The sequence below is a fragment of the Carettochelys insculpta genome, chromosome 21 (assembly GCF_033958435.1).
Source record: "Carettochelys insculpta isolate YL-2023 chromosome 21, ASM3395843v1, whole genome shotgun sequence".
Taxonomy (NCBI): domain Eukaryota; kingdom Metazoa; phylum Chordata; order Testudines; family Carettochelyidae; genus Carettochelys; species Carettochelys insculpta.
In genome coordinates, this window is record NC_134157.1 from 11,082,840 (window position 1) to 11,099,758 (window position 16,919).

The following is a 16,919-nucleotide window of genomic DNA, read 5'->3' on the forward strand; positions in this document are numbered from 1 at the left end:
TGTGTGTGTCTGTTGGTGGTGCACAGCCTTGTATGCCTCGGTGCACATAATAAAATTTATTCTTCCCATGGATGGAAAAAAATCAAAGGGAACAATGTTCTTTTCGCTGGGTCAGGGTGGAGTTGGAGGAAATGCAGACCATGATGGGGGACGTGGAGGTCCTGAAGTCTATAAGGTCTGGCACACCATGATTAGAGAGCAGCTCTGTCCATCTTTATTATTGTTTTCTATGAGCGTCGTCTAGTAGCCCCAGCTGAGCTCAGGGCCCCATGGTACTAGGTGCTGTACACGCACGGAGCAAGAGACCACCTTGCCCTGCAGAACAGGCAGTTGGAATATGCAGGACAGGATGAGAGGAAAGTGACTTGCCCAACCTTATGCACAATCAAAGTGTCAGGACCAGATTGAAGAGTCAGGTCTCCTTGTTCCCAGTTCAGTGCCCTGCACGGTGGAATGTGCTGCCTTCCGGCCTCCTCCAGGGATAGGGCTGTAAAGCTGTGAAAAAATGGGGACCTTTTGGGCTCCCTACAGGAGAGTGACAGCTGCCCCACCTGAGAAGAGAAGCAGACTTGACTGTCACCTATTCAGCCAGCTCGGTGGAGGACAGTGCATTCAAAGCAAGAAAGCTCCAACCTTCTCCTTCGTGTCTGACTAGAAGCAGGCTGGAGGAGCAGCTTTAAGTGCAGCACTGATTTCCCAAATGAGATCCGGGTGCATGGGGGGAATGTGTAGCTGGGATCTTGGCACTGCTGTGTCCCTGGAATAGATACATCCTCCGCAGTCCCCCACAACATGGCCAGGAGGCTGGCTGGTGCTGTTCTCCTGAGTTTTACACATAGGGAACTGAGGCACTGAGAGACTAAGTGACTTTCCCAAGGCCACACAGGAAGTCTGTGGCAGAGCTGGGACCTGACATCTGATCTGCTGAGTCCCAGGCTGGCATTCTAACAGCTATTCTTCCAAATGTCTGTCCCTACCAGGCCAGTCATGCACACAGACAGCGTCTGAGTGTTTTGCTGTTTTAGGGCAGCTGGCAGAACCAGCCCCCACCTCAGCCTTGCCCAGGGATCACTGACCAGCTCTGTGTCACAATGCCCCCACCTTGAAAATGGGGGACTGGTACTCTTTGCCCTGTCTCACAGGGGCCACATGCCTCATTATTCATCCATTTCCGTAACGCATGTTGTTCCCATCAGGTGCCTGAGGCAGCGGAGTGTCATTAGAAGAGCAGGCAGCAGAGCAGAGGATGTATCTATTCCAGGGACACAGCAGTGCCAAGACCTATGAGGACAGGCTGAGGGATTTGGGCTTGTTTAGTTTACAGAAGAGACAACTTAGGGGTGATTTAATAGCAGCCTTCAACTTCCAGAAGGGGAGCTCTAAAAAGGAGGGTGAGAAACTGTTCTCAGTGGTGTCAGATGGCAGAACAAGGAGTAATGGTCAGAAGTTGAAGAGGGAGAGGTGTAGGTTAGATATTAGGAAAAACTACTTCACTAGGCAGGTTGTGAAGCACTGGAATGCGTTGCCTAGAGAGGTGGTGGGTTCTCCATCCCTCAAGGTGTTTAAGTCCCGGCTGGACAAGGTTCTGGCTGGGATGATTTTGTGGAGGTTGATCCTGCTTGAAGCAGGGGGCTGGACTAGCTGACCTCCTGGCATCCCTTCCAGCCCTATGATTCTGTAATACTCTAGAGTTGCCAAACCTCCAGGATTGGCCTGGAGTCTTCCAGAATGAGCAGATAACAGCCAGTGATTATCATTATTAAGCTATTCTAAGAAACCGCCCTTCTGGCATGTGGGGTGGGGGGAAATCCCCCAGAATAGCTCAGTCAGAGTTGGCAACCCTAATCTACTCACCAAACAATACTACCCCATGGCACGGTAAGAGTCAATAGCACGTTGTTGCCATTAATACAGGCTGGTGCCAGGACTCCCCAGACCACTCCCCACAACTATCTGGCTTTGCTTTCCCTGGGTCCCTGAGTAAATCTCCACCAACTCCCCTTGCTCAGGGAGAAACGACAGCTGGGGACAATGAGTCCCTTCTAGGGAGGGACGTGTTATTGAAACAACAGGGCTGTGTGCGGGTAGAAGAGGGAGGGGAGGAGAGTTTAAAAGAAGGGGAGAGGGAAACGGCTCTGTCTAGTCTGGGCTCTCGTGCAGTCTTTCTGGCTCCCATGTCCTGTTGTTTGCCTGGGTCTGTCTGTCATTTTTTTCTTGTGCGAATGAGAAGCCAACAGCTGGCAGCATCTGGGAGAGCAGCTCAGCCCCTCTGGTGAGGCTGAGCAATGGGCCCCACGGAAGGGGGAGTTCTTGGCCACTTAGCAGCTGCCGCATCTGGAAGAAATCCTCCAAATTCCACAGCAAGCCCCCCCAGGACCCATTAGTACTGATAACAAACAGCAAGGGCTGGAGATGGCGTGTCAGCCCCCTTGGAAACATGTGCGCCGCCTCCCAGTGACTGAGGAAACAGCCCAGCGGAGAAGCCAGTCCTGCACCCCTGCTCCCCCACATGCAGAGGTGCTATGAAGGCCCTGGGAGCACGTGGGCCTGGGACCGCGGACTGGAAGGAACACTGAGCTTGGGGGGGGGGGGGGGTCAAGACAGGGCTTTCACGGGTCAGAGCTGGCAGCTAGGTGGGGAGAGGCCATGAGGGGGGTGCCACAGGCAGTGGGGACAGTCTGAGGTGACGGGTGTGCTGCAGGGAGCAGCGGGATGCCAGGCTCACCTGGGGCCAGGAAAGGAAGGGGGAAAGCAGTGTTCTCCCATGGGCCGTATTTCTGCCAACACAGCCCCTGGGATTAGGCCCTCAGCAGGGTCAGAGGCAAAAATGTCAGCTGCATCTCTGCCACGGGGACAAAGGGCCAGCCCGGCTCCCCAGCGTCAGGCAGGCACACGGAGCGGCTGCAGCCGGGGCCTTGGGGAGGTGATGGAGCAGCCCACTCCGATGGGAAACCCCCGGGTGCCACCAGCTCCTCTGCAACAGCCCGAGCTCACTCCAGGGCTCAGCCCCACGCGTTAGAGGGGCCTCGTCTCGCCGTGGAGTGGCCCACGCTGCCCCAGGCTGGTGCCTGGGCCGTTGACAGGCAGGGCTGTCAGGCGCTCTGCCCTGAGAGGATGAGCTCTGGGTGGCTGCTCAGTGCTCGTGTGGGGAAGGGTAGCACCTCCCAGCCCATCCCTGCTGCTCCTCTCTGCCCCACTTCAGCCCTTGCGGGTGGGCTCTTTGCAGGCACACAGAGGGAGGGACCCTATGGGGGCACAGTGGCCAGGCACCTTGCAAGCAGCAGGCTCTGGCTTAGGCTGGAGAGAGGAGAAACCCAGCTGGTCCTGCCCCTCTGCTAGTCCTCCGGCAGCCCTGAGCGTTCACACACATCATGGCTTCTGCGCCACTGCCTGTCTGTGCCATGCTGGCCACCTCCCAGGACGAGGGCAAGGACCCAAGCACCCCCCACCCCAGGGGGGAATGCATCTCCCCCCAGACTGCCCCACCGCAGCCTTTATCCCACTGCCTCCTGCAGCACGCCCCTGCCACAGACTGCACACCCCCCCCAGCCTGTATCTTATAGTGTGCCCCTCCCCCCCAGACAGCCCCCCCCACCTGTCTCCTGCAGCACCCAGCCCCTAGTCTGTATCCCACAGTGCCCCTCCCCCAGACTGCCCCCAGTCTGTATCCCACAGCGCCCCTCCCCCAAACTGCCCCCCCCCGGCCTGTATCCAATAGTGTACCCCTCCCCCAGACTGCCCCCCTGGCCTGTATCCCACAGCGCCCCCCTCCCCCAGACTGCCCCCAGTCTGTATCCCACAGTGCCCCTCCCCCAGACTGCCCCCAGTCTGTATCACACAGCACCCCTCCCCCAAACTGTCCCCTGGCCTGTATCCAATAGTGCGCCCCTCCCCCAGACTGCCTCCAGTCTGTATCCCACAGCACCCCCTCCCCCAGACTGCCCCCCCCAGCCTGTATCCCACAGCACCCCTCCCCCAGCCCGCCCCCCCCCAGCCTGTATCCCATGGCGCCCTTCCCCCAGACTTCCCTCCCACCTGTATCCCACTGCATGCCCCTCCCCTGACTGCCCCCCACCCCCGGCCTGTATCCCACTATCTCCCATTGCGCACCTCCTCCCTTCAGTTTTAGGCCCTGTACCCCATGCCCGGGTCCTGCTGCCTCCAGCATCGGGCCCCCCCCCGCCTCCCCGGGGCTCAGGCACCGGCTTTGCCCTGGCTGACTTTCCCTTCTGGCCACGGATCTGAGCAGAGCGACAGTCTGCGCAGCGAGTGACGCAGCAAACTTGACAAAGCTCCCATTTCCTCTGCCGGCTTGGAGGAAGGTCAGGGATGGGCTTTGGCTCCAGCGAGCTCTGCCGAGGCTGGGAGCTTTGTTTGCAAAATACACCCTCCTTCCTATTTGTGGCTAATAATAACCCAGCCTGACAATGGCAGAGGCAGGGGCAGGGGCCAAAGTCCTAGCAGATCGAAGGGGGCACCGCTCCTGCCAGCAGCCCCTCCACGCTCCCCCTCGCACTGCCCTGGGGGAAGTGAGGGGTCAGCCCAGCTCTGGCTCACACTTCCTGGCCCCTTCCCCGGCATTCACTCACCGGGGCTGGTGCTGGCCCCGCTGCACATTCCTGGAAAATCCCCAATCCTGTGCCAGCTGATTCAGCTGCCGCGTGGGGCCAGCAGAGCCCGAGAACAGCCAGGCTGCCTGTGCAGTACCGGCCGAGATTCGGTGTCCAAGGAGAGACCCCACGGGGCTCTAATCACCCTTGTGAGATCTGGGCTTCCAGAGCAGTGATACCAGGGCCTTCCCTAGCTGTGTGCCGGCCCTTTGCTAAAGCAGCCAAGGAAGTGGCAGAGTCTAAGTTTCCAGTTGCCTGGTCACCCTTGTGCCTGATTTCCAGAGATGGGAGCGTTCCCAGGTGCCCTGGGACCAATAGGATGTTTGGAGCTCTCCTGATACTTGCTGGGTTATGGGACTCTGGTGTGGCCCTCAATGGGGAGCCCCGTCCGCAGACCTGGGGGGCAGAGGGAGCGTTTCCAGTCTCTTGCTGATTTGTTTGTTCCAGAACAACAACAGCCAGATCTACAGACTCACAGGCAACGGGTCAGCCTTCAACGAAGGGGCTAACTATGCAGGTGACAAGCCACTCGTGCAAGAGGTGAAAGACCGTTATAGGAGCATCACTTCCTTCACGGAGCTGGAAAACCCCCATCACATCCGCTTCCAAGTGGGCGAAGGTGAGTCCTGGGAGCACGCGAGGCCGGGAGCAAGCATCCACAGAGAGGCGATGCGCTATCGGCACTCAGAGGTTCACCGGTGCCCACATTCACTCTCACACGAGCAGAGTCTGTGGCCTCTTTCAGGGAGCTCCTGACTCCCACCCTCCTTGGCGGGCCGGCCCTCGAGTTTGGGTGTAAAAAGAAACCGGTTTTAGAGTGAAAATCTGCATTGTCCGAAGACAGGTCTCAACTCAGGATTGAAGGGTTAATCAAGACGTGGCAAGTGGTGGAGGGTTGTTAATGCTGCGGACTTCCACACAGCAGTGGCCTGTCGATATCAGCTGGCATCTCAGCCGTGTCAACGCCCTTGTGGGCGGGCGTTGGTGCTGATCACCAGGAGCAGGAGCTGGTTTGGAGCGAGTCAAGCAGAGGCTGAGGGGAAAGGGGAGGAAGGAGATTCTCTAGCTGACACACCTCCCTACTAAACTGCTGCTAAACATCTCAGTGTCATGTGTCAAACCAACTTCTTTGACTCTTGTGGAAGGCAACGGGCCAAATTCAGCCCTGATTGAAGAGGTTGCACCTCCCCCAGGAATCAGCAGGAGCTGTATCCGTTTCTTCCAGGGCTCTGTGTGTTGCAGCTTGGGGGCCCTACATCAAAAGTCCCCAGTGTTGTTCTGTCTACCCATACCCTGGTCTGGAGAGCAGGCCTCTGCGAGGTGGGGAAGGGAAGTTGCTGCTGCTCAGCAGAGCGTCCCACCCTACAGAAGGCAGCTGATTTTTTCTGCTCTCTCCCAGATGCCAGCAGCCCAGAGGACTGCATCGTCCAGCCTGGCTTCAACGCCCAGCGGTACCTGCAGACCGAGTTCTTAGTCCAAAAGGCTAAACACTGCAGGAGACCTCGTGCACAGATGTTGAAGGAGGCTCACATCTTACGTGTGCAGCAGGGCCCAGAGGAGACCAGGTAACTGGCGTCCTTCCAGCCCTGATGTCCTGTGAGGAGAGCGGGGCAGGCAGGCCTGTTGATGCGGGGGGAAAGGGGCCATTGCTCCATGGCCTCGTATTTCAAAGGGGCCCAGAGCTCCAGCTGCCACCACTGCGAGTTTGACTCTGGGCCCCTTTGAAGTGCCCTGCAGCTCTTCTGCACATGGTTCGGGGGGGGCCAGTGCCACAGCCCAGGTAGCAGGAAGGGCTGACTGCCCTAAGCCCCACCCCTTCTGGGGGAGCAGAGCCAGGCCCCCTCTACCTTGCCCCAAGACTGTGGTGGGTGTTAGTCTCGCTGGGGGCTGGTCCTTTTCTGTCCCGGGCCGTCCCGTCAGCATACCCCTGAGTCTGGCTGCAAGCACTTGGCTCTTGCCTAGTTTGGGGGGATGCCTCTTAAAGAAGCAGCCCCTGGAGTTGGGCCAACAACCGCAGTGCAGGTTAGCTAAGATCACTGCACTGCTGGGGGTGCATACAGTGGGTCTTCCTTTAGGAAGGGAGCCCCCCCACAAGTGCTGGCGGGGCCCAGCAGTGTGGCCGAGAGTGCACCCCCCATGCTCTGTCTGGGGAGGAAGTTGTGCTGGTGGCAGGGTGGGTGGTGCAGCTCAAGGCAGGATTGGGGTCTGTGAGTTATAATACTGGATGGAGATATACACCTCATAGAGCTGGAAGGGACCTTGGAAGGTCATTGTGTCCAGTTTGGGGGGATGTCCCTTAGAAAAGCAGCCCCTGGAGTTGAGTCCAGTCCCCTGCCCTCTTGGCAAGGCCAAGCATTGCCCCGACAGGCTTTTTTTGCTTCTGTTTGCCCTAGACCCCTAAATGACCTCCTTGAGGCATGAACTCTCAACCCTGGTTTTAACAGGCCAATGACGAAAGCACTGAGCTAGTCCCCCCCCCCCACGGGGAGTGCTGGGGAGGGACCTGTGGGTGTTGTGTCAGAGGAAGCAGGAGGGTGATTTGGAGGAGGGTTGTGGTTCCCTTTGCCTGTTGGCAAGAGCCCAGCAGTAGTAAGAATAATTACAAGGGTCTCTCCTTGGCATGGGTGGCTGGGCAGAGTTGTTGATGGAGGGGGACAGCCCCCATTTAAATGGGGACTTGCCTAGGAAGACGGTGGAGTGAGAGGTCTATGGGGCTGGGAAAGGTGTGCAGGGTCTTGAAACCCACCCCGTCCATCCAGTCTCCAGTGAGAGCGTGTTCCTCTCTGGCTGGGCCCAGGGGTGTGTGACGAACAGAAAAAGAGAACCCCACGTGCGTTTTTTAGCGGGGGCAAGATCTGGGGACTGGCCTCTTGGGGTGTGAGAAGCGCTGAAGCTGGTGGAGGCTTCATTAGCAGAAGAGGCCTGGCTTTGGAGGCCTTGTCCAGGCTGGGATGGCTGGCTTCATGCAGCTGAGAAAGTGGGTTCACTGTGGCCAGAGGGAGGCCCTTGGCTCATGAGCTCATTGGTTATTCTGGGGTTTACATTGTAGCTCTCAGTCCGTGGAGGTGAAGGTGAATGTGGTCTGTTCTGAAGCAAAGCCACTGCAGGACCTGCAATTACTGCTGATCCTCCCAAGTAAAGACAACATGACCTGGGACATCGATGTGCGAGGCATTATGAGCATCTTGGTAAGGCTGGAGAGAAATCCTGGTAGAGAGGTCAGATTTCTGTGATGCCCCTTAGCTCGAAATGTTTACAGAGCGGCCACCGAGAGCTGCCAACTTTCCCAACCAGGTGGGCCAAGTGCCTTTTGTGGCAGCGATGTCTGGAAAACGTGAATCACCTCATCTGAAAATCAGCCACTTTGAGGGTGGAACACCAGCAATACTGCAGAACAAGACCGAATGGGTAGCAAAGAGTTCTGTGTCCCACTCCAACAGCTGGAGGAGATACACATCACATGGAACTGGAAGGCACCTGGGGAGGTCATGGAGTCCAGTCCCCTGCTCTCTTGGCAGGACCAAGCACCATCCCTCTTTTTTTAATCTATTGGCTCCAGATCCCTACATGGCCTTCTCCAGGATTGAACTCACAGCCTTGGGTTTAGCAGGCTAACACTCAAAACACCAAACTATCCCTCCCCCTTAAGGAGGGATGTAACTGTGTGAAAATTCGCCCAGGATCTTTAATGGCTACACGTGGTCAGCACAGAGGTTAAAGTTAGAAGGAGTGCAAGGAACACGTGTTCCCCTCCTCTCCCTTAGTCGGGCTCCCCATCTCTGGCTAATGCATGGAGAGAGCCCCCCACCCTCCTGTTTTGATCTGTTTTAACCACTAGCGCTACCTATTGAATCCCAAGCGCTATTTCCTGCTGGCTGTCCTGGAGCACTCCCCAGCTGTCGCTTTCCAAGTACCAGCCCAGCGTATTGCAGCTTCCCTGGGTCCTGATGGGATCCTGGCACCAGAACAGATGGGCTTGTCCTGCTGACTCCTCAGATGGGTAGTGGGGAGAACTGGGGACCTGTTCGCCCAAAGCTTTAGGTTTGCTAAGGGGGCTTCATGAGGTCTCAAGGGCAGCGCCAGGTCCGCACCGGGAACATCTGGGCTCCTGCAGGCTTGGTCCCTAGGCTGGCCAGGGCTAGAGAGGCTGGAGAGGATGCACTTGGTTTTGCCCTCATTGAACCTGCCTGCAAAGTGGCTGGCGCTACCGTCAGATCTGCAGTTGCTCGTGGAACACAGAGGAGGTTGCTAGCAGCCACCATCAGCCTCCAGCTTATCCGTTCCTGCCTTATCCATCTCTCTGCTTCCTAATTCTCTCTCCTCCCTCTTCTCCTCCCACAGACGCCTGGGTCATACCGGCTCACCACATTCCCCTCTGCGAAAATAAATGGCACGGCCATCCCTGACAACGAGAAGGATCTGATTGACTTAGCCCACCAAAAGGGCTATGGTGACATAACTTCATATATGGACATCCCATCTGCAACCAATGTGACCCTTGACCTGCACAGATGTGGTAAGCCTACATTAAACACTGCCTGGTGCCAGCCACTTGACTCAGTTGTGAGCCAGGTTCTGTAGTTATGTGTGCACTGCAAGGAAACGCCCCGGGCTGGCCCATATCCGCTGGCTTGGGGTTGTTTATGGTAATGCAGCCTTTCCTCCTCAGCCTGTACTGCATCTAAGCAGTCCTATAGTGGGGGCCCACGTGGGCCAGACACGGGCAATTAAATTGCAGTGTGGATATACCCCAGAGGCCCCACAGAAAGAACTGTCATGTGGCTGCAGGAGCTGGAAATGGGCTGCAGTGCTTCCACTCCAATAGTCACTGGCTCACTAGTCACTGAGAGAGGTTGTCCTCTACTTGGTAAGCCTCCACCCAGAGCCCTGTGAACAACTGCCCCCACCAGAATTCACACATATTTTTTCCCTTACTGGCAGCCTGGAATCATAGAATCCCAGGGCTGGAAGGGACCGTAGGAGGTCAGTTCGTCTAGCCCCCTGCCTAAAGCTGGATCAACCCCACCTAAATCATCCCAGCCAGCACTGTGTCAAGTCGGGACTTACAAACCTCTAGGCATGGAGATTCCACCCCCTCTCTTGGTAACGCATTCCAGTGCTTCCCCAACCTCCTAGTGAAATATCCAACCTACACCTACCGCTCTGTAACTTGAAAACCATTCTCCTTGTTCTGCTGTCTGTCACTCCTGAGAACAGCCTCTCTCCATCCTCTTTAGAGCCTCCCCTTCAGGAAGTTGAAGGCTGCTATCAAATCCCACCTCACTCTTCTCTTCTGCAAACTAAATAAACTCAAATCCCTCACCCTCTCCTCATAGTTCATGTGTTCCAGCCCCCTAATCATTTGTGTTGCCCTCCACTGAACCATCTCCAACGTGTCCACATCCTTTCTATACTGCAGGGTTCAGAACTGGATGCAGTACTCCAGATGTGGCGTCACCAGTGCCAAATAGAGGGGAATAATAGCTTCTCTAGATCAGCTGGCAATGCTCCTCCCAGTGCACCCCAATATGCCATTAGCCTTCTTGGCTACAAGGGCACACTATTGACTCATATCCAGCCTCTCATCCACTGTAATCCCCAGGTCCTTTTCTGCTGCTCTGCTACTTAGCCAGTCAGTCCCCAGCCTGTAACAACGCTTGGGATTCTTCAATCCCAACTGCAGGACTCTGCTCTTGTCCTTGTTGAACCTCATCAGATTTCTTTTGGTCCAATCCTCCAATTTATCTAGGTCACTCTGGACCCTCTCTCTACCCCCCAACATATCTACCTTTATCTACCTCTATCTTAGTGTCATCTGCAAATTTGCTGAGGGTTCAATCCATCTCCTCCTCCAGGTCATTAATAAAGGTATTGAACAACGCTGGCCCCAGAACCAGTTCTTGGCACACTCCACTTGTAACCAACCACCAACCAGCAATTGAGCCATTGACCACTCCCCGCTGGGCCCAACCATCTAGCCAGCTTTCTATCCACCTTGCAGTCCATGTATCCAATCCATACTTCCATAACTAATGGGCAAGAATGTTGGGTTAGACTGTATCAAAAGCTTTGCTAAAGTCAAGGTATATCACATCCATTGACTTAGTCGTGTCCACAGAGCCAGTTATGTCGTCATAGAAGCTCATCTGATTGGTCAGGCACAGGTTGCCCTTGGTGAATCCATGTTGACTACTCTTAATCACTTTCCCTTCTTCTAAGTGCTTCAAAATGGATTCTTTGAGGATCCCCTCCACAATTTTTCCAAGGATTGAGGTAAGGCTGACTGGTCTATAGTTCCCTGGATTATCCTTCTTCCTTTTTTTAAAGATGGGCCCTACATTTGCCTTCTTCCAGTCACCCTCTCCCGATCTCCGTGAGTTTTCAAAGAGAATCGCCAAAGGCTCTTTGATGACATCTGCCAATTCCCTCAGTACCTTGGATGCACTAAAACCAGACCCGTGGATGTGTGTGCATCTAGCTTTTTCTAAATAGCTCCTAACCTGTTCTTTCCTCTCCAAGGACTGCCCACCTCCTTCCCATACTGCATTGCCTAGTGCTGTAGTTTGGGAGCTGACCTTGTCCATGAAGATTGAGGCAAAAAACGCACTGAGTACTTCAGCATTTCCTGCATCGTCCATCACCAGGTTACCTCCCTCAGCCAGTGATGGCCCCACTCCCTCCCTGATAACCCTCTTATTGTTAACATGCTTTAGAAACTCTTCTTGTTACCCTTCGCATTCCTTGCTAGTTGCAGTTCCAATGGTGCTTTTGCTTTCCTGATTACTCCCCAGCATTCTCCAGCTTTATATTTATACTCCTCCTTATTCATCTGTCCAAGTTTCCTCTTCTTGTACACATCCCTTTTGAGTTTAAGCTCACCAAGGATTTCCCTGGTAAGCCAAGCTGGTTGCCAGACACTTATGTTTTTCTTACTGCACATCTGGATGGTTTGCCCCTGTGCCTTCAATAAGACTTGTTTAAAATAGTGCCAGTTCTCCTGAACTCCTTTCCTCTTGATATCAGTTTCCCTGGCAATCCTGCCCATCAGTTCTCTGAGGGAGTTGAAGTCTGCTCTTCCGAAATCCAGAGTCTACGTTTTACTGCTCACCTTTCTTTCTTTTGTCAGAATCCTGAAATCTACCATCTCATGATCGCTGCAGCCCAGGTTGCCACCCACTTCTATTTCTCCTACTAGTTCTTCCTTGTTTGTGAGCAGCAGGTCAAGCTTGCATGGCCCCTGGTTGGTTCCTTCAGCATTTGGTACCAGAAGGTTATCCCCAACGTTCTCCAAAAACTTCCTGGATTGTCTGTGTGCTGCTGTATGGGTTTCCCCCACAGATGTGCCCTGGATTGGCTGGGCCCCACCTCTACCATGAGATTTCTCTCTCCAGCTCAGGGCCAAGACCCTTGTAACCTACACACATTTTTTATCTCTTCCACACTTCAGGGACACACACACCTTTACCCAATTCCTAGGGCTCAAAACATAACCCTGTTCATTTAAATGCCTACTCTCACCCAATTCCTTGAGCTCGGGGCACAGTTCCCTGCGGGTCTGCAGGATCTGTGCCACTGAAAAGCCTTACACAGTGCTATCCTTATTCTCTGTGTATTGATTACCAAGCAAGCAGAGTAGGTGCTAAGCACTCGGTGTCGTACTCACCAGTCATGATAAAGGCAGGCAGACCTCCCCTACTGAACAGACAAAGCCAGTCTCTCTGGATGCTGGTTGCAGGGGCATGCAGAGGAATTCTGGCAGCTCTGGTCTTAGACTGTGTCTTGGGGTTGAGACCTTCTTCCAGGGCTACTTCCTTCTTCTTGCCTTTCTTTTCCTGTCCCCTCTGCCCTTCCGTCCAGCTTTTCCCTCTTACACCCCAGTTTAAGTAGTGGAACTTGAGTCCTGCTTAGCTCAACCTTGACCTAGTATTTTAGTATAATTTTACTAATCAGTCATAACCTACTGTAACAGAATTACCTAACCAATCACACCCCACCACCTTAATTTATTTACACCTAGCAAAACTAATTAGACAGCAGACAGAAACCCTTACAAACCAGACAGAAACCCGGCAGACAAACAGTAGGAAAGGGAGGCTAATCATCATAGAATGAGGAGTCCACAGCCTCAGGTATTGATAAGTAATTTGTTTACCCATCTTGGGTGCATCTTCCGGAAGCGGCAAAGTAATGAGCCGTTTGGAAAATGCTAATAAGGTGCAGATGTAAATTTCCCATGCCTCATTAGCATAATGGCATGTGGTTCGGAGTCTGGAAGTTCTTCCAGACTCTAAAATACATGTGCAGACACACGGCCCGCGGGGATCTTCCGAAAGGAAAATTTTGAGGAAGAGGGGAATTCCGGAAGGAGAGTTTCCTTCTGGAAGATCCTCACAGACCACGCTTCTACACATGTATTTTCGAGTCCGGAAGAGCTTCTTCCAGATTCTGAACCATGTGCTCATATGCTAATGAGGTGTGGGAAATTTACATCCATGCCTCATTAGCATCTTCCGGCCAGCTCATTAGCATGCTGCTTCCGAAAGAAGCGGTATGTGAAGACACAGCCCTTGAGATCTGCTTCCTTTATTTGGTGGCAGTGGGTGGCATTAGGATATGGTCTTCTTCTAACAGCCTGGTGTTACACTGGTGTAATGAAATTCAGCTGGAATGTGTGCATGTTACTTCTAGCCTTACAGTGGTTGCTGCTCATTCTGGCTGCAGGAGAGGGCCTTAAGCTGCTCAGTATGGTTATAGAAAAACCATATTTGTTATACTTTCACACATTGATGGGGCAGCGTTCAGGAAGTTGGCCCTGCTACTGCCTGCGCTGTACCTGTTGTGAACATCAAGCAACTGTCTCCCTCCAGAGCTCACCTTTACCTAGCACTAGATCACTGGGTTTTATCCTCCGCCTGCACTGCAAGGGTTACTCTTGAGTTTGCAAGGACATCCTCCCCGTGAGTTCATCCTCGTAGAGCCCAACCACCCCTCTCTGGGCTACCGAAGGAACTGAGCTGTTCCAGCCCCTGCCCAACGCTTCCTGATTATGATTTCTACAGCCTCAGAAGTGACGACTCTGCCACCGACATCACCCACCGTGAACGTCGATATCACTCACCAATATTTCAGCCTGACCCCAGTCTGGAAGTGCACGGACGACACCATCGAGCTCTCTGTGTCGAAGATGTCCTTAAAGGTGAGCGGCGGCGCTGTGGAACGTGGGTTTCCCGAGCACGGGATGGAAGTGTGGGAGCAGAACTAGGTGCTTCAGGGAGGGGGCTCAGTGTCGTGCAGAGCTGGGCTCTTGGTTTCTTCCTGTCACCAACACGTGGGCGCTGGCGGGGTCAGAGGGGTCTTTTTTACTCTGCCCCTCTGCCAGGGCTGGCCAACCAGTTAGGGACTTAGAGCCACAGGTAAAGTGCAAAGAGCCACGTGGGCCGAGTGCAGAGAGCCGCGTATTATGGATTTATTGTTATATCAATAGGTAGACAGCTAAAAATAAATGTATCCTATGCGGCTCAGTGCCGCCCCCCAGAACCAAGCAGTGCCAGCTCCCTGCTCTAACCCACCCCCCCTCCCGCACAGCCAGGCATCCCCCAGGCTCCCCTGCTCAGACTCGGTGCTGGCAGCTCACCAGCTCTGCCACCACCGCCGTGCGCTCCTCCCGCCCAGCGGTAGGGCCTGTGCACAGAGCAGCGGATGGCCCTTCCGGCGCGCAGCTCCGAGCAGGAGCCACATTTAATTGCTCAAAGAGCTGCATGTGGCTTAGAGCTGCGGGGGGGCCACGCTGCCCAGTGGACTGAGGGGAAAAGCAGCGGAGGGCCCAACGTGTTTTCCGCAAGCAGGGGTTCTAGGGGGAATCCGGGATTCTGCCTATGGCAGGTGCTGGAGGCCTTGGTATCGTTCTCTAGCCTTTGAAGCAGCACATCACGGACATCACATTGCAAGACCCCCGTTGCAAAGCCGAACAAAACGCAACGTACTTTGTGCTGAAACGGTACTTGGGAGACTGCCACACCACCCTGGAGAACGGAGGCCTCCACGCCACAAATAAGGTCAGCGATCAGCCAGAACAGGGCTCGTGTCTATGCTCGGAGCCCTGTGAATGGCTCAGTGTTACTCTCCGCCAGCGTTCCCGCTCATTTTTCCATCCATGTGCAGAATAAATTTTGTTCTGTGCACCAAGGCATGCAGGGATGTGCACCACCCACAGACATACATGCATGTGCGGCCAGCTGCGGGCGCTCTGCTAATCAGCTGGGTGGCATTTGAATCTCTCCTGGGCAGTCGCCCATGTGCTCAGCTTAGAGGAAACACTGCTGTCTGCCCCAGTGCGCTGATTTCTGCCTATTGCTCGGGGATCTTGTCTTCCCCCTCCGCCCCGCCGCCATCCCTTGGTGCGAAGATTCCTGCTACACAGCATTGTCCTCATTTGGGTCAGAGATTCAGGTACATGTCCCTGAGCTTGTCACCTTCATGCGGCAAGGGAAGGGCCTGGCGTATCTCACAGAAGCTGGGGGGGGGGGGGGGGGGCGTGCTTAGAACCCATCCTTGCTCCCAGCAAAGGAAGGTTTGGCCATTGCCTGCAGTGGGAGGGAACTCGGGCTCTTAGCCACTGGACTTCTAGCTGGTAATTCCAGACCCCACTTCCAATGCTCTGTTAGCCTGATTTTTCAGACCAGCTGTGCAGCCATTACACTAAGGTCAGGCACTGGCTGCTGTGGGGACGGGGAGGGCTGCTCGGCCCTTTTGCAAATGGAATGGATCCAAACTTTCCTGTTCGTTAACACACGTGCATCAGGAATGCCACGATGTCTGAAGCTGGCAAACCCCTAGTGCCGTGAGGAATTGCCAGGGAGTGTCCATTAGTGCCAGTTGCAGATAATTAAAGGCTGTTCTTGGCTGATACCCTGGGCCAACAGCCATTGCATCTGGTAAGCAACTAAACTAGACTCAGTTGGTTCCAAAACTGCCCATGTGCTGGACACCACTCCTAGGCAATGGCAGTAGGGGACTGAGCCTCCGGCTGCTCATGGTTCCAACAGGCCTGGGAACCCAAGCCTTGCCAACAGGGTGCCCTGCAGTCGCTAGAGCCTGATTCGGTGCGGTACGGAGAATCCTCAGCAGCCCATTAGCTTTGTTGGAGGGCGAAGCTGCTCAAGGCCTTGCGAAAGCAAACCGCCCTGTCGTTAATACGGAGGGGGTGAGCGGAGACTGCGGGGCCCAGCGTGTGAAGCTGCATGTCGGACCCAGTGGCGAGAAACTACACCGTCTTCTGGACTTTTCACCCGTCTCTCCCCGCGAAGTCCTGGCAGGCTCCGACGGACGCCACACACGGCTCTTGGGGCCCCAGGAGCTGGACCGCTGCATCTGTTGTGTGAGCAGAGTCTCATGTTCTCTCCCTGCTCTTTGTGTTCCCAGCTGATCCTGACACGGGCGGCGCCTCTGCAGATGGTTGAGGTAGGAGGAGTTGTTTGGCTTTTAATCCCCAAGTCGCCAAGGTATTTCAGAGAGGAGACCCGGGGTGGCCAGCGGGCGTCCCAGCCTGTGATTTGAGAGGCTTCTTTTCATTCACGCTTTGCTCCTCCCCACTGCCCTAGGGAAATCTGGGTGCCTAGGAACCAGCCTTCCTTCCCCTGCCCTGCTAGGGTATTCACAGCAGAACCCTGGAGGGGAAGGGAACCCATTTGCCCCCAGTTCAGCAAGACGCGCCTGAATGGACAGAGTTCGAGTGGTAGAGAGCAGAGCGCATCCTAGACCTTCCGCCCAGGGGCTGTAGGGGCAACTACAGGATTCCTGCCATGCTGGGGACTGACTGGTGAGAGAGGCCAGCAAGTGCCCCTTCCAGCTACCCACCAGGACTGCTGGGAGGGGTGTCCAGGCTAGTGCTGAAGCCCCTGAACTGAATCCAGCCAATGTCCCAATCTTGGGGTCCCTGGACACGCTCAGAGCACAAGTCTGCTGTGTGGTGGCCCCCTCTGAGGGCTGGAACCTGCTGTCCAGCTGCCTCACGCCTCCGGGCACAGCCCTGACCCTGGGAGTTAAACACACCCTGCTCCAGAACTCCACCCTGCAGGTGTGAGCTGAGTGGTTCACAGTCTCTCTCTCTCTCTCTCGCTGAGGGCCAGGCGGTTGTTGTGACACAGTCAACACACACAGAGTACAACATCCATATGTGCAAATCACAGGCACATGCAAAACAGCTAAATGCCGTGTCTCGCCCGAGCCCAGCCTGCTCCTGGGTGCTTTGAGGAGTGTCTGTGTTCTGGCAGGCCAGGGCCACCACCCCTCGTCTACATCCCGACCCTC

The 16,919-nt window shown here is 54.9% G+C and overlaps 1 protein-coding gene across 1 annotated transcript in view; it reads left to right on the forward strand.

Moving 5' to 3' along the window:
* Positions 1-16,919, forward strand: part of ENG (endoglin) — a 73,146-nt gene that overhangs the window by 40,904 nt on the left and 15,323 nt on the right. The window contains exons 4-10 of the mRNA XM_075015809.1: positions 5,058-5,229; positions 6,010-6,175; positions 7,660-7,798; positions 8,952-9,126; positions 13,670-13,806; positions 14,522-14,665; positions 16,032-16,070. Of these exons, the coding sequence (XP_074871910.1) occupies positions 5,058-5,229; positions 6,010-6,175; positions 7,660-7,798; positions 8,952-9,126; positions 13,670-13,806; positions 14,522-14,665; positions 16,032-16,070 (972 nt within the window). The remainder of the gene's footprint in view (positions 1-5,057; positions 5,230-6,009; positions 6,176-7,659; positions 7,799-8,951; positions 9,127-13,669; positions 13,807-14,521; positions 14,666-16,031; positions 16,071-16,919) is intronic.